Here is a 22,718-nt window from a genome sequence, read left to right as displayed (position 1 = left end):
AATGCTGCTTTTCAGCAAAAACGTAAATTGCACGACGCTTGAAACAGCTATGAATACAGTCTAGTTGCTAAGCACCCAAAATACAGTTATGTGACTGCAAGGGGTGCTGGACCATCAGAACTTCAAATCAAGTTGCAAGTAGCTTTGTTGTCTGTTGTAACTTCAAATGGTCTCTAAGCAACCCATTTTAAGTTGAGGACTACCTGTAATTGTGTCAGAAATGGGAAGTTACAGCTGTTTATGTATCTACTGAAAAAATGGCCTACTTTCAACAGGACATACTGCAAGTCATGATCAGAGCAATTCAGAATTAATCAGCTGACATCCGAAAGCAGTAAAGAAGGAACTCTGAAGGACTTTCCTGATGAATACGCTTGCATCCAAGAATCAGACATAGTTTGTTTAATTGGTAATGCTCTGTGTCTCCTTCCTACTGAGAGTCACGGATTCTCTTCCTTGTTTATAATTCAAAGCTGTCCTCTCTGGATTCTTTCCTCCCCCCCATCAGCTCCATCTGCAAATAAATAAATAAAACATAAAGGGGCTAATAAGAAGAGTGGCCATCTGTTGCCTCCCATATGCCACAATCTTTTGACATCCTGTCACCAAGTACATTGTTGGTATGAATAATGTGCAATGGCAAATATTTACCTCATTCAGCTGGATCTTTCACCAACCAGTGGGTAACTGTTGGTTATTTTTAATCTCTCAGACCTGACTCTTTATAGAGCTCCATCTGAGGCTGGATTAGTCACTGTGTTTACTAAACACAAGCTACCAGTGTAGATTTGGGGCTGATTGCAATGGGAAAGGCAGTAGAGCTCCACCTAATGCTGGATTAATCACAATAGTAGTCTATTAGATTGGCTATAGATTTCAGGGGTGATATGAGTTTTCTTTGTCTAAAAAAGCTTCTTTTGCTTTTTTTTAATTCAAGGTCAAGGAAGGGAGTTTTAATGAGGGATGGTAGAGTTGGTAGCTTTGTTAAATGGAACTCTTAGTCATTTGAAAAATAACCATTTGATCATAAAATAAATCATTTTATTTCCGTGATCAGATGGATTCCCACCCCTACCCCTCCGGGAATTATTAGCAGACAGGAATAGTTTCACTCTTGTCCAACTTTGATTGCAAAGAAGTGATTCTGAGAGCCATCAAAATGAAAGCATGGATTGGCCAATATAAAAAGTTCTGCATTTTTAACCTTTTCTGTCTGACACTTTGGAGAACCAAGCTATCCTAAACAGTAGCAAAGTTCTCCTAGGTCCAGGATGGCAAAGTTTTGGGTTTTTTTTTGGTTTACATTTATATCCCGCCCTTCTCCGAAGACTCAGGGCGGCTTACAGTGTAAAAGGCAATAGTCTCATTCTATTTGTATATTTTTTTTACAAAGTCAACTTATTGCCCCCCCAACAATCTGGGTCATTTTACCTACCTTATAAAGGATGGAAGGCTGAGTCAACCTTGGGCCGGGCTTGAACCTGCAGTAATTGCAGGCTGCTGTGTTCTAATAACAGGCTTCTTAACAGCCTGAGCTATCACGGCCCCAAGTTATGGCACGTGTGCCCAAAGTGGCACACAAAGCCATGTTACCCAGCATGTGGGCCTTGCCTGTTTGTCTTCCGGGTTTCTGGCATGCATGCTATCCTCTGCGCACATGGCAGTGACGAAAACCAGTGTGCGCATGCACGCTGGCCAGCTGATTGTTGGGTGTGTGTGCACACCAGAATCCAGAAATTCAGCTTTTCCAGAGCGCGATCCCCTCATGTGCGTGGCAGTGCCAAAAAGCGGCCTGCACATATGCACTGGCCAGCTGATTGTCAGGTGTGCATGCGCGCTAGAACCTGGAAGTTTGGCTTTCTTGGAGCACGATCCCTTCGCACATGCGGCAGTGCAGAAAACCAGCCTGAACATGCACGCCGGCCAGCTGATCGTCAGGTGCGCATTCGCATTAGAACCAGCAAGTTTGGCTTTTCTGGAGTGCAGCCCCGACGAGCACATGCCGAAAAGGTTCGCCATCACTATCCTAGGTTGATCTGAGGCTGGTATCAGCAGGGGAAAGATAATGGATTGGATTCTATTCAGGAAGAGGTGCATCCCACAAGAAAGTAGATGTCAGAGTTAGCTCCACTATAGCCAATTGCTATTTGTGTCAGATTGTTGTGGTCTCCGACACAAAGGAGAAATGAGTGTAGATCACTCATGAGACCTGCCACATCTTTTTGAGACCCATGAGAGGTACATCACAATTTCATAAACCGTCAGCATTCTTATATATCAAAATTTAAACTATTTTATTACATTTGTATAGCCCCCCCCCATCTCATGTAGTGACTCTGTGTGCTGAATATGATAAAACAAAAGAAAATTTAAAATTAAAAAATAATAATTTGGGCAGTTTTGAGGAGGACATTAGGACAAAGACCAGGATTGAAAATATTGCTAATCTCAGCAGCAAGTAATAATGGTGAGGGAGGAATCCTACTCAGTTCCGATCAGCTCTTTAGTTCCTGAGGAAAAAAAAGTTAATTGATTTCTGGTTAACCTCTCCTGCCACATAGTGCTAGCACATTGGCATCACTCTGTTTAATCTTGATTCTTGACAGTGGGAAAATTTGTCCCCATACTCAACACTTATAATATAATATTTATATTATAACCTCCATAAGTAAAGGTGTAAGACTGTTGCCATAGTTATGGCATTCTTCAAGGAAATGGGCTTGGCATTTTGCCTAGCAACAACAGAGATGGAAATTGTCCTCCTTTGGCAGACATGATAATGGCAATTTTGCCCACTTCTGCTGTCTTCACACACTCTGTGCATATTTTAAATATTTATGATTTTAATTGTAAGCTACCCAGAGTGGCTTTTCAAAATGAAATGGGCGGTAAATTTATTTATTTATTTAATAAATAAATTAAAGAAATAAAGAAATAAATTCTATGCCAACAAAAGAACGTTAGAGAGGAACTTTGACCTTCTAAAAGTGGGAAGTACAGTATGTAAGGGAATGAAGTTGGGGTTGTTACTGGATTGTTTGAAAAGCATCTGCAGGCCAGTTGTCGAGTGCAGTCACATGACATGAGGGGAATCTGTCCATGGAAACGACAATTCTGGTCCATAAGTACCTCCCCAATCTGTTGGAACTTCAAATGGTTGCTAAGCAACCGGTCGTAGGTCAAGTACTAAGGTACCAGTGGTGGGTTTCTACCGGTTCGCCCCAGTTCGGACGAACCAGTAGTGGTGGTAGCAGGAGGCTCCACCCACCCAGATGTCATCACAGACGCTCTCTGCATGTGCAGAAGGTTCTGCGCATGTGCAAAAGCACCGCACACAAGTGAAGCAAGAGTGCACACAAGTGCTCCCAGTTCTGAACCAATAGCGAAGGTAAGAGGAACCCACTACTGTACGGTACATATATCCTGGAGTCCAGATTGGAGCTTGGAACTTTGCCTGGGGCTCAGTAGCAACTAGAAAGGGAGCGGCCATGATGAAAAAGCATCTCACCCCAAACAAGTGCTAGAACATTTGGAAAAAGGCAAAGATTGTATGTTAAAGACCTTGAGACTTTAATTTGAACTGAGTATTAACAGATTGACTATAAAGGAGGGAGTGTTGAAAACTTGTGTGCATAATAATAATAATAATAATAATAATAATAATAATAATAATAATAATAATAATAATAATAATAATAATAATAATAATAATAATAATAATAATAATAATAATAATAATAATTTAATTTGTATACTGCCCTTCTCCCAAAGGACTCAGGGCGGTGCATAGCCAAAGTAAAATACAAAAAGAACAACACATACAATACTAAGAACAACCCTTAAAAAACTTATTCAATTGGCCAAATTTAAAATACAGTAACACCCTATAAAATTTACAAAAATTTAAAACCCATAAAAGCAAATTAAAATTTTAAAAATCAAGCCAGTAACAACATAGCAACAACACCTGGAAAGGTCTAGAAAGGTGGAGTTTACCCAGAGAAATAGCCTATTGATGGGGAAGGTGTGTCTTGCAATAAAATGTTTTGTACAGGTGTGCCAATCTGTGGTATGTCCGGTCCTTGGAGAGCAAAGAACCCTCACAAGAACGTAAGGCATGAGTTCATCACTGGCTTCTTCTATGTCTTTGTACTTGCTGGGGAAGGCAGCCAACTCTCTTGTTACTGCCTCATTTTTTTTTTATCCCTGCTGCCTGTTTTGCAATTGAATGCCACCAACACAAGGTGTAAAGACTTTGGTTTGTTTGTTAGTGATAAAGAGCAAAATGTTCACTGCGTGTACAGTAGATACTCTCTTTTCTCAGGAGCTGTGGGGAAATTCAGAATATTGAGAGAAGGGTCAAAATAGTCAAGACAGTGCTGTGATCAGCAAAGCCCCATCTCTTCTTAAAAGTTTCACAATACTTGGCAAGTGAAAAATGTGAATACAGGTCCTGATACCAGGGGTCAGCCCCATTAGCTAAGCCAGATCAAGAAATCATCTCCATAACAAAGTTAAAATTACTTTTATTGGGTTATAAGAGCAGAATCTTGCAAATTTGATTGTGCTGTATTTCCTCTCAGCCGGGACATCGTTCGTGAATAGAACGCTATAGGGGCTTCAGTGCCGTTTGGGAGTCTGTGGCTAAGTACAGCTCCTACTCCATAGGGGACGCATCACAAACCAATACTAACGGCAGTCTGTTGTTGTATTGTATTAACAGGCTATCGCTTGATAGCAAACTTTTACTGCCTCAAATGCCCTATTCTCTGACTTCCCCAAGACCAAACAGTGTTTTTTCCTAACAACTTGTGCAGCGGTTCAGCAACGTTGCTTTGTTTCTTAAAATACAGCATAAAAGTTTACCAGACCCAGGAAAGCCTGGAGTTCTGTCTTGTTTTTGGGTGCTGGGGCTCTCTTTATCGCTTTGACTTTGCTCTCAGTGTACATAAAAGAAAAGATACCTTCATCAAGGTACAACACTTAATGATAATCATAGGGTACAAATTTAACACTTAATGATACAACACTTAATGATACAACACTTACAACACTTACAACACTTAATGATACAACACTTACAACACTTAATGATACAACACTTAATGATAATCATAGGGTACAAATTTAACACTTAATGATACAACACTTACAACACTTACAACACTTACAACACTTACAACACTTAATGATACAACACTTAATGATAGTCATAGGGTACAAATTTAACACTTAATGATAGTCATAGGGTACAAATTTAACACTTAATGATAGTCATAGGGTACAAATTTAACACTTAATGATACAACACTTACAACACTTAATGATAATCATAGGGTACAAATTTAACACTTAATGATAGTCATAGGGTACAAATTTAACACTTAATGATAGTCATAGGGTACAAATTTAACACTTAATGATAATCATAGGGTACAAATTTAACACCTAATGATACAACACTTAATGATAGTCATAGGGTACAAATTTAACACCTAATGATACAACACTTAACGATAGTCATAGGGTACAAATTTAACACTTAATGATACAACACTTAATGATACAACACTTAATGATAATCATAGGGTACAAATTTAACACTTAATGATACAACACTTAATGATAATCATAGGGTACAAATTTAACACTTAATGATAATCATAGGGTACAAATTTAACACTTAATGATACAACACTTAATGATAGTCATAGGGTACAAATTTAACACTTAATGATAGTCATAGGGTACAAATTTAACACTTAATGATAATCATAGGGTACAAATTTAACACTTAATGATAGTCATAGGGTACAAATTTAACACTTAATGATACAACACTTAATGATACAACACTTACAACACTTACAACACTTACAACACTTAATGATAGTCATAGGGTACAAATTTAACACTTAATGATAGTCATAGGGTACAAATTTAACACTTAATGATACAACACTTACAACACTTAATGATAGTCATAGGGTACAAATAAGCAATCAGGAAACAATATCAATATAAATCATAAGGATTACCAGCAACAAAGTTACAGTCATACAGTCATAAGTGGAAGGCAGTCTGTTGTTGTATTGTATTAACAGGCTATCGCTTGATAGCAAACTTTTACTGCCTCAAATGCCCTATTCTCTGACTTCCCCAAGACCAAACAGTGTTTTTTCCTAACAACTTGTGCAGCGGTTCAGCAACGTTGCTTTGTTTCTTAAAATACAGCATAAAAGTTTACCAGACCCAGGAAAGCCTGAGTTCTGTCTTGTTTTTGGGTGCTGGGGCTCTCTTTATCGCTTGACTTTGCTCTCAGTGGGGTGAATCCTTTTTGTCTATTCTATATCCCAAAAATTCAACAGATTCGACCCCTATCTGACACTTGCTTGCTTTGACTTTTAATCCTGCCGACCTAAAATGGCCAAAACTTTCCTCAGCCGCTCCCCAGTTCTCTTAAATCTTCCCTGATACCAACACATCATCGAAATAGGGCGACTCCTGGTAACCCTTGTAGGAGCCGCTCCATCAAATTTTGAATAGCCCAGGGCCACACTCACCCCAAACTGTAACCGGGTGCATTTAAAGGCACCCGGTGCGTTACAATGGTCTGGGCTTCAGCTGTGCTAGCATCTACGGGTAGCTGCTGGTACGCTTGTGCCAAGTCTAATTTGGCGAAAACTTGTCCGTGCCCTAGTGAGTGCAATAAGTGTTGCACTACTGGAACTGGGTAGGCGCTCTTTTGCAATGCTTTGTTCAAGGTAGCCTTGTAATCAGCGCAAATTCTTATGGACCCGTCTGGTTTTACAGGGGTGACGATTGGCGTCTCCCATTTGGCATGGTCAACTGGCACTAGTATCCCCTGGCTGACTAATTTATCTAACTCTTTGTCAATCTTAGGTTTGAGTGCAAAAGGAACCCTCCTTGCCTTTAACCTAATGGGAGCTATTTGGGGGTCTAAATTGAAGGAGATAGGGGTCCCCTTGTACTTGCCTAAACGGTCCTCGAATACGTCTGCGAATTCCTCCATTAGGGTGTTTTGCAGGTTGCATCCGGTCCGGTGGACGCCAGTCACCCCCATTCCCAACGCCCGGAACCAGTCTAGCCCCAACAAGCTTGGCAAGTTCCTCGACTAACGTGATGGGCAGGGTCTTTTCGTATGTCCCGTACTTGACCTCGACGGTCGTTGTCCCTCGAACAGGGATGCGGTTGCCCTGGTAATCCTGCACCGGGCCGTTGTTTCTGTAGCTTGCGCTTTGCGATGTGTGGCAAGGCTTTCACAAAAGTGTCCCAGGACATGATTGTGATAGCTGATCCTGTGTCTACTTCCAGTCGGCACGGTACGCCTTCAATTGTCGGGTTTGTGAAGATCTTTTCTTCGATGCGGGTAGCTGCGTGGTCTATGGTAACAGTCATTCGGTTTGACTTCGCTCTTTCTTTCCTGGCCAATCGCGGGTCGCCTCGCCGATCTCGCGCTCTGATTGGCTGGTTTGAAATTCGGCGGAATGTGGGGTTTGCATCTCTGACCCAGAGCCGCTCTGATTGGCGATTTGAATTTTCGGCGGGAAGGTTGGGGTGCTCGGCAGACTTGAGCCAGGTGCCCCTTCCTTTCACACCGCCGGCAAATGGCGTCCCTGAACTTACATCTTTGGCGCTGATGTCGCCCCCCGCAACTTCCGCATTCCTCCGGGTCTTCCCTTGTCGATTTTCCGGTGTAGTGGACTTCTTCCTCCTCTTCGCTGGTTGACTCACGATAGGTTTCTTCGTGGTGGACTGTGCTCGGCTTTGCGCCCGCCATCGGCGTGAGTCGCTTTGTAAGGTGTCTGCTGCATGGTTGGACATCTCATGGGCTCTGGCTTCGTCCAGGCGTTTGCCAATGTCAGGTTGCTCTTGGCTAGCAACCGTCTCCTCAAACGGATGTCTCTGACCCCCGTATAAGTTGTTCCAGCAGCTCTTCGTCCAGATCGCGGTACTGCAATGCTTGGAGGCTTGTCTCAGGGCTGCCATGTAGTCGCTGATAGACTCGCCTTCTTGTTGCCTCGCTCCCCAAACTCGTACCGTCGAGCGTATTTGGGCGGGGCTGGTGCGTAGTGATTCTTCAGGAGGGTCTGAAGGGTCTGCCACGATACGGAGTGTAGCGGAGATGGCTCCGCTAGGGCTTCTGCGGCGGCGATGACTGCGGACCCACAGTGGCTTATGAAGTAAGCCCGTTTGCGGTTGTCGGGGACTTCCTGTAGGTCGTTGCCTCCAGGAAACTTTCGAAGCGGGTCATATATTCCCCATGTCTCCTGGGCAGGGTCAAACGGAGTGGGTGGCGTGTAGCCGGTCATCGCTGCATTCGCCGTCACCTTGCTGGGTTTGAGTCTCGTAGTGAGTTCAGCTCTGTTCTGGTGCTCTGCCTCAAAATCCCACCTTCGTCGCCAATGTTATGTTTGGGTATTGACGAGGCAGGAGACCAGGTTAGTGACAACAGCTCTTTAATATAGTGTGACCCAGCAACTCTTTGGAGAAAAACCTCTCCTTATATACACTTCAGCCTGAGGCTGCATCCAATCAGAGACGAGATATTTCCCGCCTAAAACTCCCTCCAAAACTTACAGTAATACATTACAGTTGCCATAGTTATGGCATTCTTCAAGGAAATGGGCTTGGCATTTTGCCTAGCAACAACAGAGATGGAAATTGTCCTCCTTTGGCAGACATGATAATGGCAATTTTGCCCACTTCTGCTGTCTTCACACACTCTGTGCATATTTTAAATATTTATGATTTTAATTGTAAGCTACCCAGAGTGGCTTTTCAAAATGAAATGGGCGGTAAATTTATTTATTTATTTAATAAATAAATTAAAGAAATAAAGAAATAAATTCTATGCCAACAAAAGAACGTTAGAGAGGAACTTTGACCTTCTAAAAGTGGGAAGTACAGTATGTAAGGGAATGAAGTTGGGGTTGTTACTGGATTGTTTGAAAAGCATCTGCAGGCCAGTTGTCGAGTGCAGTCACATGACATGAGGGGAATCTGTCCATGGAAACGACAATTCTGGTCCATAAGTACCTCCCCAATCTGTTGGAACTTCAAATGGTTGCTAAGCAACCGGTCGTAGGTCAAGTACTAAGGTACCAGTGGTGGGTTTCTACCGGTTCGCCCCAGTTCGGACGAACCAATAGTGGTGGTAGCAGGAGGCTCCACCCACCCAGATGTCATCACAGACGCTCTCTGCATGTGCAGAAGGTTCTGCGCATGTGCAAAAGCACTGCACACAAGTGAAGCAAGAGTGCACACAAGTGTTCCCGGTTCTGAACCAATAGCGAAGGTAAGAGGAACCCACTACTGTACGGTACATATATCCTGGAGTCCAGATTGGAGCTTGGAACTTTGCCTGGGGCTCAGTAGCAACTAGAAAGGGAGTGGCCATGATGAAAAAGCATCTCACCCCAAACAAGTGCTAGAACATTTGGAAAAAGGCAAAGATTGTATGTTAAAGACCTTGAGACTTTAATTTGAACTGAGTATTAACAGATTGACTATAAAGGAGGGAGTGTTGAAAACTTGTGTGCATAATAATAATAATAATAATAATAATAATAATAATAATAATAATAATAATAATAATAATAATAATAATAATAATAATAATAATAATAATATTTTAATTTGTATACCACCCTTCTCCCAAAGGACTCAGGGCGGTGCATAGCCAAAGTAAAATACAAAAAGAACAACACATACAATACTAAGAACAACCCTTAAAAAACTTATTCAATTGGCCAAATTTAAAATACAGTAACACCCTATAAAATTTACAAAAATTTAAAACCCATAAAAGCAAATTAAAATTTTAAAAATCAAGCCAGTAACAACATAGCAACAACACCTGGAAAGGTCTAGAAAGGTGGAGTTTACCCAGAGAAATAGCCTATTGATGGGGAAGGTGTGTCTTGCAATAAAATGTTTTGTACAGGTGTGCCAATCTGTGGTATGTCCGGTCCTTGGAGAGCAAAGAACCCTCACAAGAACGTAAGGCATGAGTTCATCACTGGCTTCTTCTATGTCTTTGTACTTGCTGGGGAAGGCAGCCAACTCTCTTGTTACCGCCTCATTTTTTTTTTATCCCTGCTGCCTGTTTTGCAATTGAAGGCCACCAACACAAGGTGTAAAGACTTTGGTTTGTTTGTTAGTGATAAAGAGCAAAATGTTCACCGCGTGTACAGTAGATACTCTCTTTTCTCAGGAGCTGTGGGGAAATTCAGAATATTGAGAGAAGGGTCAAAATAGTCAAGACAGTGCTGTGATCAGCAAAGCCCCATCTCTTCTTAAAAGTTTCACAATACTTGGCAAGTGAAAAATGTGAATACAGGTCCTGATACCAGGGGTCAGCCCCATTAGCTAAGCCAGATCAAGAAATCATCTCCATAACAAAGTTAAAATTACTTTTATTGGGTTATAAGAGCAGAATCTTGCAAATTTGATTGTGCTGTATTTCCTCCCCTCCTTATACTCCAGTGAATTAAAGAAATGTCTGCCTGAGCAGCTTCTGACTGCTAGCTCATTGATCTGGACTTTAAAAAAATGTTTCAGCCCCTTTTGGCCAGATAACAAAGCCTGCATAACTCCATCAAGGTTCTCTTCCTCACTTCTTACACCAAAGTTACATTTCCCGCATCAACTTTAAAAGCAGGCTACTTCAAAACATCCTCACCTGTTATGAAGCTTAGGAATTCATAGGATGGATATTTTGGTTTATAGCTGCTTTCTTACTCCTCCCCCATCCCCCTTTGAGCTGCTGAATTTTAATGTATATTTCAAAGGCAATGATTTAACGAGCCAGTTATTTCTTGCTTTTTCCCCTCTATCTCTTGCTTGCCTCACCAGCTCCCTTTCATCTGACAATTCTTTTGTAATATCTCAAACCCAAGAGACAGTTTTCATGTTGTGGGTATCTTCCCAGTGAGCTACTTCAGAGAGCTGGCATAGTCACAGTGGGAATAGATAGGGTAATCATGGGGAAGGAAGACTGGTGGAAGGCAGAGCTGCTATTTATTCTAATCATGTGCTGTGAATAATGGATTTTTTTTCCTCTCCCACTCTGTCATGAAAACCATCCTGAAAGAGAGAAATAAGTCAAGAGAACTGATTCATCAAGGTTGCACCTCTCAATGGTTACTGGTAATGATTCTTAAGTTGAACCTCTCTATTCAGTGGTAGAGTACCACTGTATTAGGGATTGGAGGCAGGCATCAGGAGAAAGCTACCGTATTCCAATTGAAACTTAAGCATTAAATGTTTTATGGATGATATAGTTGCTACATTGATATGAATAGAATAGAATAGAATTTTTTATTGGCCAAGTGTGATTGGACACACAAGGAATTTGTCTTGGTGCATATGCTCTCAGTGTACATAAAAGAAAAGATACCTTCATCAAGGTACAACACTTACAACACTTAATGATAGTCATAGGGTACAAATTTAACACTTAATGATACAACACTTAATGATAATCATAGGGTACAAATAAGCAATCAGGAAACAATATCAATATAAATCATAAGGATTACCAGCAACAAAGTTACAGTCATACAGTCATAAGTGGAAGGAGATGGGTGATGGGAATGATGAGAAGATTAATAGTGCAGATTTAGTAAATAGTTTGACAGTGTTGAGGGAATTATTTGTTTAGCAGAGTGATGGCGTTCGGGGAAAAACTGTTCTTGTGTCTAGTTGTTCTGGTGTGCAGTGCTCTATAGCGTCGTTTTGATGGTAGGAGTTGAAACAGTTTATGTCCAGGATGTGAGGGGTCTGTAAATATTTTGACGACCCCCTTCTTGATTCGTGCAGTATACAGGTCCTCAATGGAAGGCAGGTTGATAGCAATTATTTTTTCTGCAGTTCTAATTATCCTCTGAAGTCTGTGTCTGTCTTGTTGGGTTGCAGAACCGAACCAGACAGTTATAGAGGTGCAAATGACAGACTCAATAATTCCTCTGTAGAACTGGATCAGCAGCTCCTTGGGCAGTTTGAGCTTTCTGAATTGGTGCAGAAAGAACACCCTTTGCTGTCCTTTTTTGATGATGTTTTTGATGTTAGCTGTCCATTTTAGATCTTGCGATATGGTACAGCCTAGAAATTTGAAGGTTTCTACTGTTGATACTGTGTTGTCTAGTATTGTGAGAGGTGGAAGTATGGAAGGGTTTCTCCTAAAATCTACCACCATTTCTACAGTTTTGAGTATGTTCAGTCCTCTGTAACTGGTTGTCGAGGCCCATGCAGCTGATGAGCTCAAGAAAGAATAAATAGTACAGATATCAGGAAGATATCTTTACTGAAAGAGATAAACCATTGCTTTTCCAACTTTGCCAACTTTAAGAATGAATTGACTTCAGAATTCCTCAGCCAGCTTGCTGCCTGGAAAATGATAAAAGTTGAAGTCCACACATTGTAAAATTGACAAGCTTGGAGAAACACTGAGATAATTAGAGAATCTTATAAAAAATAAAAAATAATTCCTCACCCTCATTTATAAGGAGTTCAAAAAGTATGAAGGACATAAAGAATGGCCCTGAAGGACAGGAGGAAAAGGGACTATCAAAGTCAACAATCAGATAAGAGAGTCTTGAGCCCAGGCCAAGAAAATAACTTAAGAAAATATCTCAGATAAGCCCCTCCTTAGTTCAAATGAAGATAGAGGAAGGGAAAGGGGAACCCATTCAGATTTGCAAGATTCTGTTATTCTGTCTGTGTTTGCCTTCAAGTCAGTAATGACTCCTTGAATAAGATTCTAAAGTTTTCTTGGCAATGTTTTTTGGAAGTTGTTTTGCTTTTATAGTTACCATAAAATTGGTCCTAATTTCTTCATCTGGTCTATCTTGTAAGACTGACAATAAGGAAGAGTCTAAAGCAGGGGTGTCCAAACTTGGCCCTTTGGAGAGTGGTGGACTTCAACTCCCAGAATTCTCCAACTAGCAACTTGCTTAAATTTATAGCTCATGCTGGCTGGGGAATTCTGGGAGTTGAAGTCCACCACTCTCCAAAGGGCCAAGTTTGGGCACCCCTGGTCTAAAGGGTTCTTGGTTCTCTATGAGCTTGGTTGATTTTTTTTTTTTGGCAGACATTTAATTACCAAACTAGGTATTATTAATGCAGGAAGTCTCTTGGAAAGCTATGGGAAAGCTTTGGGAAGCTTCTTCCCAGGTTTCTGGTCACTTGGGCTAAATTGCCACAAACAACAACAACGTTAAAACCTGACACCCATTCATAAAATCATCTGCTAACTGACTTGGTTCTCTTTCTTGATTATTTTATATCTATGTTCTGTGTTCTCTTCCACTCTTTGTCTAACTTTTCCACTGTCTCACCAGTTGGCATCAGGTGACACCAGGTGGCATCTTGCTGGTGCTCTCTGAAGAATTAGGGTAACCTTCATTTGTCTGTCAAGAAACTTTTTACACTTTTATTCACTACAACAACTAATTGGAAGCTTCTGTATGGAGGCCATTCCAGTTTCTTTCTGGGAAGAAAGCAAAAGAGACAATTAGCTTGAAACTGAGTTCACAAGCTTTACTTTAGAACATTGGGGTTTTTTTTTTCAAACCTGGAAACTTTCTCAGCCAGAATTCTGTGCAAAGTATGATTCTTCAGACTGAGTTCCAGTTCCCATCATCAACTATGTCAAGAAAGAGTTGGGGATTAGGCTTGGGGCAACAGTTGTTAAGTGAATCACTGCAGTTGATAAGTTAGTAACCCAGTTGTTAAGAGAATCTGGCTTCCCCATTAACTTTGCACAGCAACTATCATAAATATGAATCAGTTAGCAAACATCTGAATTTTGATCACATGATCATGAGGCTGCTGCAAAGGTCATAACTGTAAAAAATGGCCATAAGTCACATTTTTCAGTGCCGTTGTAACTTTGAATGGTCACTAAATGAACTGCTGTAACTCAAGGATTACCTGTATAATATATCCACTACAATGATCCCTTACATCTGGTTTGGCACAGGTGTCTCACTTGCCTGTGGGTAAGAACTGAAAAACCATAGCAGAGAAATTAAAACCCCCACCAGAAGAATATCAAAATACATACAAATATGATAAATAGGGAATTATACATCCGGTATCACCACCATCATCTGCACTGCAATGATCTCTTACATCTAGTTTGGCACATGTGTCTCACCTGCGCGTAGAGAGTAAGAGCTATGTGGAAAAAGAAAGGGAACTGTTTTGCGCCTTGCTGTTTCATGAAGAGAGGAAAAGAACGACCACAATAAAAATATGCAAGGCAGAGAGAAGGCTGCTGACAGAGGTGGGGAAGAGCTGATAGTCCCTTCTGTGTATTTGAACGCCAACCCAAAGTCAACTGTTCTATTATTGAACAGCTAAGCATGCAAGGAAGCCATGAAATATTCATCAGGGCTTTGATGGCAGCTGAGCCATCTGTAAGAGCCCACACAAGTTTTTTTCTTTCCATCTTAATAGCAGAAACAAGCTGCTTGCTTTGGTTTGATTTCCTCATTTCCCAATTGGTAGGATATCTGAAGCATCATTTCCTTATCTTAGTTCCTTAAATGTATTTTTATTTACCTGGTTTTATATATATACTCCAAGACCTCCAAGATCCCTTCTGGCACTATTCTGATTAACTGATTGATTGATAACAATTAACCTGATTTCTGAATTAATCTATTTTCAGGGTTCACGCACTATGTCATACAATTAAATAATAACCTGAGTTAACGTCACACAACACCTTAAGTGACAACAAATAAAACTAAGGATTACACTAACCGAAGTCAACAAGGGAGTGTACAAAAGCAGCTGCTAGATCAGTTTTTCTCAACCTTGGCAAGGTTAAATTGTGTGGACTTCAACTCCCAGAATCCCCCAGCCAAACTAAAGTGGCCAAGGTTGAGAAACATTGTGCCAGATTTTCATCAGACCTGGTTAAATGTGATGTAGGGATATTACTTTCCATCTGCTTTCATTTTCATTTCTCCTGTCTTGGCTAAAGAGAGGGGTGTCTTTTTATCCTGATACAATAGCAGAGCAAAAGCATCTTACATTACAATCTATTATTTACAAGCCCAAATAATTCTGCAATTGTTCTTATTGTCCCCTTTCACATGGCTTTCATCTTATTCTCAGCCCATGCGTGAGATAAATAGTTATAAGCTGTGATGATATAAAAATAGCATTTCCCCACTTGTTTGAACAATGTCTAACAACAGCCTTGCGTGTACAATATAAAAACTCTTAAACGTTATTAGCATTTACTTTGGAGAGAAGAACCCTTTTCAACTTAAAACAGATGAATGCTTCAGAGAAGTAGATAAAGACATCCTTGCCCCTGAATACAGGGATTCAATTCCTAACTATTAAGTGAAGAAGAGGCTTCAGGGTCAAGATTTGCTCCGACTGGGGAGAAGAACAATAGAAGCAAGATACGGACTTGGTAAGGGGAATAGCAAATTTAATGCTGGGATTGTCTTCTGCCCATTCAAGGGTAAAAAGCTTTTTAATTCAATCGTGGGGAAAGACCCTTTGACCTGCATGGAATTTAGATCTTATGTCATATTTTAATGATACATGTATGTTTTAATTTTTATTTATTCAGTGTTTATGGCTTCCTACTTTCTAAGTGACTCTGGTTGGCTAGCTACATGGAAAACACCCCCCACACACATACATACATACATAAATAATTCAGCAAAGCAGTAGAAACATGCATACACCTCTATTATAAAAGATAGAGGATAGAGAAGCAGTGGTGGGATTCAAATAATTTAACAACTGGTTCTCTGCCCTATTGACCGGCTGGGTGGGCGTGGCCATGGTGGGTGTAACAGGCAGCACTTGGGCTCCTGCACCCTCTTGGGAGCAAAAAAGGGCTGTGAGGGGAGGCACTGCCCCCATTTTGAGCCTAGTAGGCCTCCCTGCACCCCCCTGGGAAGCGAAAACGGGCCTAGAAAGCCTCCTGGGAGCCTCCCAGGAGCAAAAATGGGCCATGGGTGGGAGGTGCCCCCCATGCCCTGTTTTGGGCCTAGGAGCCTCCCTGCCCTTACCAGGGAGTCGAAATGGGGCACATGGGGACTCCTGGAAGGGGCAGGGCGGGGTGGGGCCAGCCAGCAATTTAATTACCGGTTCGCCCAAAGTGGCCCGAACCGGCTGAATCCCACCACTGTAGAGAAGTAAACCCACTCCGTATTTGGGGATTTAACTTCAAGGGGAGTGGTTCTTAAACTGTTTGACCCAATTACCCTTTTTTTCAGTCTCAAATAATGTCATTAACCTGACAAAAATTGCAGAATCTCTTATTTTACATTTATCTTAACAATGGCAGTCCCAAATTCGGCCCTTGATTCACAATCAAGGAATTACAAATTGTTCTATTTGTACAATTAGGATATGCTCAAATTACCACCTTGGGGGAATTACCTCCCCTCACCCCAGTTTAGGAATCACTCTTCCATGGACAGTCTGAAGCATAGATGCACCCATAAATCAGGTCAGTGGCTGGCTGCATACATTGCTTTGAATCCTGATTTAATTTAAATAGGATTTGTTAAATAAGGCATGGTGACTGGCTTCACACATCACACTAAGTAAAAACTAAACAAAGCACATTAAGGTTGAGAGTAAAGTGTGAAGAATTTGCCAGGTAGATACTGGCATCTGAAAATAGGGGATGAGTAAGTAGATGAAATTCTGAAGTGGGAAATGTCTGATTTATGGCTGATTCCATTCACTGGAATATAGAGGCATTAAGGAGTTAGGTTTGTTATTTGTTTCTCTAAATTATATCTCACCTTTTTGCCATTCTGTGCTAAACTGAATAAAGCATTCAAATTTTAAAATAATTTCTGAAAAACATATCACTGAAGATGGGGGGCAGTAAGAAGGTTAGGTAAGCTGGTAGGAAGTTTCTGTGAAGATCAAAGAGGTGGCCACTATGTACAATATATTGGGTGATAACAGTTGATGCTAAGAAGATTTGGGATGGCTATTGTGAATACATGTTCCAACATTTAAGGGGTTGCCACAAAGAAAAGGGAGTCAACCTATTCTCCAAAGCACCTGAAGGCAGGTTAAGAAGTAATGGATGAAAACTAATCAAGGAGAGAAGCAACCTAGAACTATGGAGAAATTTTCTGACAGCTAGAACAAATAATCAGTGGAATAATTTGCCTCCAGAACGCTCCAGCAAATTTTTAAGAAGAGATTGGACAAACATTGTCTGAAATGCTATAGGCTTTCCTGCTTGAGCAGGAGGTTGGACTAGAAGATCTCCAAGTTCCCTTCCAACTCTGTTATTCTGTTCTGTTATTCTGTTAATATAGGTGCCACCCCTGCCACAATAGCAACAAATTATTTGACCTGAGCAGTTTATATAACACATACCATTCCAAAGGCAAAGCTGCAATTTGAAATAAGGCCCATTTTCCAATTTGAGTAATTGAAAAATGGGCCTTATTGAAAGAGTGCTTCAGTTCTTTCAGTATCCATCCCTTCCTAATTTCCTCCTTATATGTCTGTGAGATCTGTTCCATGTTGTTGAGTCATTATGGGATTCCCAAATGTGTTGCTTTATATTCTCTGAAGTTAGATGAATAAGAATTATTAATATCTTAATTCCTGGACTCTGTGTGCACAACTGAATCCCAGAGGCTCTGCTATGGAGACCAAAGGCAGACGATGTGCTCAGCCCCTTAAAGCATCAAGGACAAGATGCTGTAGTACTGTAGACCAAGCAGAATGAGGCCATTAGTGCAGTTTCTTGTTGGTGCTGTCACTTCAGCAAGCCAACCTAAAGTCTTCTGTTACTGAATTAATATGAGGAAATGGAAAGAGATAGCCCCAGATGCTAATTATCCTTAGCAAGGGTGTTCTTGGGGGGAAGGAAAATATGAAAAAAGTCAAGATGGTTGACTTGTGATTTGGAGGAGGTTCCTTTAATAAAGGAAAGATAGATACCTGTAGGATGGCAAACTTTAAACATTGCTGATGTGCTTCCCATCTTCCTTTCTTCCTTCCAACAGGTATTCTGAAGAGGATATCCGGCAGAAGGTTGGCACATTCCGGCAAATGCTGATGGAAAAGGAAGGTGTTCTCACCCGTGAAGACCAACATGGACGGCATATGTAAGTATGGAGAGGTTGCTATGCAGGCACGTCAATTTGGCTTCTCTTTTTCCAACTTTGTGGAGCAGACTCAAAAGAATCTAATTGCCCCCAAATCAGTGGTGGGTTGCCCCCGGTTTGGACCAGTTCTATAGAACCAGTAGTAAAACCGGCGGGAGGCTCCGCCCACTGACCCGAATGTCATCAGAAGTGATCTGCACATGTGCAGAAGTGGAGCGAGCATGCGCACGTGGGCACAATGCAAACCATTAGTAAAGTTAAGTAGAACCCACCTCTGCCCCAAATCCTTTAATGTAGAAACTTAGCATGCCAGCAAAAAGGATCAACTGGACTTTCCATCCAGTATTCTTTTTTTCTACCCACTGAGGGGGGGCGGGAGTCTCCCTGCTGAAGAAAACAGCAAATCCCATGACAGTCAGTTAACATTTCATCACTTAGTGTTGCTCTGATACAACTAATACAAGCCTTCACAGGAAGGGGACTGGTGCTCATAATTAACCTGTACATTGTTCTACCCAGTTTATTTAAGATATAACTACCATCAATACCATAAAAATAGTAAGAGCAGTGTGCCCCAAATATCAGATAATTAGCGTGCTGGTGATTCTCAATTACAATCCAATATGGCCATTGGAAAGGAACCATATTGCAAAATGCTGGATTAAAAATATTTAATTTTTTATCCATGAAACCACAGTATAGGCAGCGGAAGATGGTTGTAAGAACCTCTCCTGTCTCTAAATACTTATTGGGAAACACAGTTTTCTCTCCCCCTGCCCCAATGTAGCCCCTTTGATGGTTCTGTCCAGTTCAGATGGGGTTCTGGACTTAACTCCACAATAATCTCAGTTCTGGGGAAGTGCATCTTAAGGGAGGAAATCATAGACAACCTTTCCCCTCCTTCTCAGGAACTTTGTCTTTAGCTGGTTCCTTCACTCCAGAAAGTAAGTTTCTCAGTATAGTACAACTATTAAAAGGTAAAGGTAAAGGTTCCCCTCACAAATATGTGCTAATTGTTCCCGACTCTAGGGGGCGGTACTCATCTCCGTTTCAAACCCAAAGAGCCAGTGCTGTCCAAAGACATCTCCATGGTCATGTGGCCAGCCTGACTAAATGCCAAAAGTGGCCGGAACGCTGTTACCTTCCCACCAAAGTGGTCCCTATTTTGTTACTTGCATTTTTTACATGCTTTCGAACTGTTAGGTTGGCAGAAGCTGGACAAGTAACGGGAGCTCACCCCGTTATGCGGCACTAGGGATTCGAACTATTGCACAGGTTTATTGAACCACAGCTTGAATATAGTTGTCCCTTCAATACATTCCTCACTTCCAGCACAACTAATTAGAGACACTCATTGCTGATGAACACGGTTTTCCCAACTAGTGTTAGCAGGAGAATTATCTAAATTAGTCATCAGATAGTTGGGAAAAGTTATCTTGTAACTCTCGAAAGATTGCTGAAATGAGGAGATAGCAGAGAAGTAGCAGGCAAAAAACAGCTAATAAAATTGCAAGGTATGGATGAGAGAAGCTTTTATACTACTCACACAGGCACATCCAGAGATAGGCAAGCACAGGTCCTTCTAGTCTCCTGTTTTATAATCTAAAAGTGTTGATTCTGACCAGCTGGTTTTTATCCTGGAATATTGTTACAAAAAACTAACGGAGAAAACTATTAGAAAGGGATTTGGCTGTTCTTAGCCAGCTCTTCATCATTGAAATTCATGTCCTGGCCAGCTCTTTTATCCAGCAGTTGTACTTTGACGTTTCCCTGATCTTTGGTACATCATTGTTTTAGTTTATCCCAATATTTGTATTTTCATGTATATGTACTTGATACATCAACTATACAGATAGTTCATTAAGTTCAGTATTAATCTTGATCACTAGAAAAGGTTAATTGGCTGGGCAAGCCTGCAAAGAGATTGCTCTCTGTTATGCTAACCCTTAGTTTCTGAAGTACTCTTCCTATATTGTGGATAGATTGTGTCAAGCTAATTCAATTCAGGCTAAATTCATCATCCCAACCATTTTCTGTCAAATGACCAACCACCCCTGCTGTCATTGGCTAGTTAACCAGTCTATTTGCTGCCTATCAAAAAGCCACCAACTTATAAAAAGGAGAATACAACTTGCTGTGAACAGCACTGTAGTCTTCTCTTCTCTGGAGTTTATTTCCTAATGGATGACAAAGATGGTGATCTGTCCATTGCACAAGTCTTTTCATCATTAAGGATGTTGCTTCTTCTGAACTGGAGGTTTCTCCTGAACTAAAGGCCTGGAGACTAAAACATATGAAGAACAGTTGCAGGAATTGGGTATGGCTAGTCTAGAGAGAAAAAAGGACTATGGGTGACATGATAGCAGTGTTCCAGTATTTGAGGGGTTGCCACAAAGAAGAGGGGGTCAACTTATTTTCCAAAGCACCAGAAGGCAGGACAAGAAACAATGGAAGGAAACTAATCAAGGAGGGAAGCAACCTGGAATTAATTAGAAACTTCCTAAGAGTGAGAACAATTAACCAGTGGAACAGCTTGCCTTCAGATGTTGTGGGTGCTTCATCACTGGAGGTTTTAAGAAGCTGGACAGTTACTTGTTGGAAATGGTATAGAGTATCCTGCTTGAGCAGGAGGCTGGACTAGAAAACTTCCAGAGTCCCTTCCAGCTCTATTCTGATTGATTGAACTAATGTACTACACATTGCACAGCAAATGAATTACACATGAACATAAAGCCATCAGCCAGGACAGCCATCAGGAGACCAAGAGACAAATCAGAAGGATTTTAAGGACAGGAATAAAGTTAATTTATTAGCATGAAAACTTTGTTAGCTAGGGCTGGCCATTTGGGACAACAGAGATAAATTAGCCATGGTCCTGAGGAAAAGAAGGAGAAAAATGAGGCATAATGCTCAGAATGCAGTCAAAAGATGCCAAAGGAGTCCTAAGCCTTAGCTTTCAAGGTTAGATCAGTTTCTTTTTTTAGCAACCTCCAAGTGCTTTGCTTATAATCATGATCTTGCTGCAGATATAATGCCTTATTTCAAGTAAGGACTAGCTAGCCGTGTTTATGTAATAAGATTAACTAGGTTAGCTAAGGTTCTGCTGGCAGCATCTACTTAACACATTTCATTTGTACCACAAAAGTTGATTGCTGCTGGCCTTGGTTAGGTTAATGTGATATTTGATTAGTTTATGGGTCAAAGTACTACAAGGATAAGAATGTTATGTAGATCCAAATGATGTTTATTACATGCAATTTAAACTACAGATTAGCAAGAGCAGGTACATTTGCATCTCATGCTCCACTGAGACCCCCAAAAGTTTCATTTTGATCGTAATCTAAATTCTAAAAGGTTCTTCTACCAGATGAAAAGCAGCTAAAGGAGATCATTTGGGGACTGAAGTGTTTCAAAACTCCCTCTTTTTCTTGCCTGCCCCACTTCTTCTGTTTTATACATATACAATACCATCATGTATTTTAATGCAAATCTTGTCATCTCCTATGTTCTACATGACTATATTGTATCCTCCATCATTTTAAAAGTGAAAATTAGGGATATGCTTGTTCTCACAACCAAGCGCTAAGTATAGGACTGAAATGGCATTGATCATGCTTGTAGGTGACCTCTGGCAGAAGTGGATAATAGTCATCTCTTCCTTTGATCTCTTAGTAGCTTTCAGCACACCCTTGATCATGGTATTCTTCTGAATTGGATTGGGGAATGGGTAGCATTCTGGTTCTCTTCCTTCTCCAGGGCCAGTTCCAGTCAGTGTTGATAAGGGTAGGAGTTATTTATTTATTTATTTATTTATTTATTTATTTATTTATTTATTTTTGTCACAACAGTATACACAAACATCGTCATAAATAAAAACAACACATCATGAAAGAAAAATATGTATATATAAGTAAAAGCATGCAACAGCTATGTTAATTTGATATAATGAAGGGAACAATAGGACAGGAACGGTAGGCACTTCTATGACCTATGATTTACAGGGTCCCAAAGGCTTAATCACTCTCTCCACTCCTGTTTACATTCTTACCTATGACATCTCTAGATAAGGTCATCTGGCAACAAGGAGTGAGCTACCATCAGTATGTAATAACTTTACAAAGTAATTTTATATCTCCACCCGGCCCACCAAAATGATGCTGCGGAGGTTCTGTCTTTGTATTTGGAGCTGAGGGGGTTTGGATGGGAAAAAACAGACTTCAATTCAACCTTGCAAAACTAAATGGCTCTGAGTTTTAGGGATCCCTGATTCTGAAGAGTTTCTATAAAAAAACTCCAATCCAAAAAACAATCCCTCTGGCGAAAAAAAAAAACCTGGCTATGTAGCCAATTTTAAAAATTGCTACAAAAATATATGCCACCAAATAAAGACTGACTGCACCAATTATCACATCAAACAAGAAGAAGACGTTCTGCGCACAAAATCCAATCACGCTTTCTATAATTTTGTAAACAATAAACTTAAAGAATCAAGATCCATCCCACCCCTAAAAGGACCAAATGGTAAAGAATGTAATGATGAAACAGTTAAAGCAAACCCCTTTAACACATTCTTCA

At 40.7% G+C, this 22,718-nt stretch overlaps 1 protein-coding gene across 1 annotated transcript in view; it reads left to right on the top strand.

Moving 5' to 3' along the window:
* The window catches only part of SRRM3 (serine/arginine repetitive matrix 3), a 114,851-nt gene that overhangs the window by 5,781 nt on the left and 86,352 nt on the right, over positions 1 to 22,718 (top strand). The window contains exon 2 of the mRNA XM_058164202.1: positions 18,042 to 18,143. Within this exon, the coding sequence (XP_058020185.1) occupies positions 18,042 to 18,143 (102 nt within the window). The remainder of the gene's footprint in view (positions 1 to 18,041; positions 18,144 to 22,718) is intronic.

This window comes from Ahaetulla prasina, chromosome 1 (assembly GCF_028640845.1).
Source record: "Ahaetulla prasina isolate Xishuangbanna chromosome 1, ASM2864084v1, whole genome shotgun sequence".
In the NCBI taxonomy this organism is placed as follows: Eukaryota; Metazoa; Chordata; class Lepidosauria; order Squamata; family Colubridae; genus Ahaetulla; species Ahaetulla prasina.
Note: the sequence above shows the minus strand (reverse complement) of the source record. Positions and strands in the feature narration are given on the sequence as shown.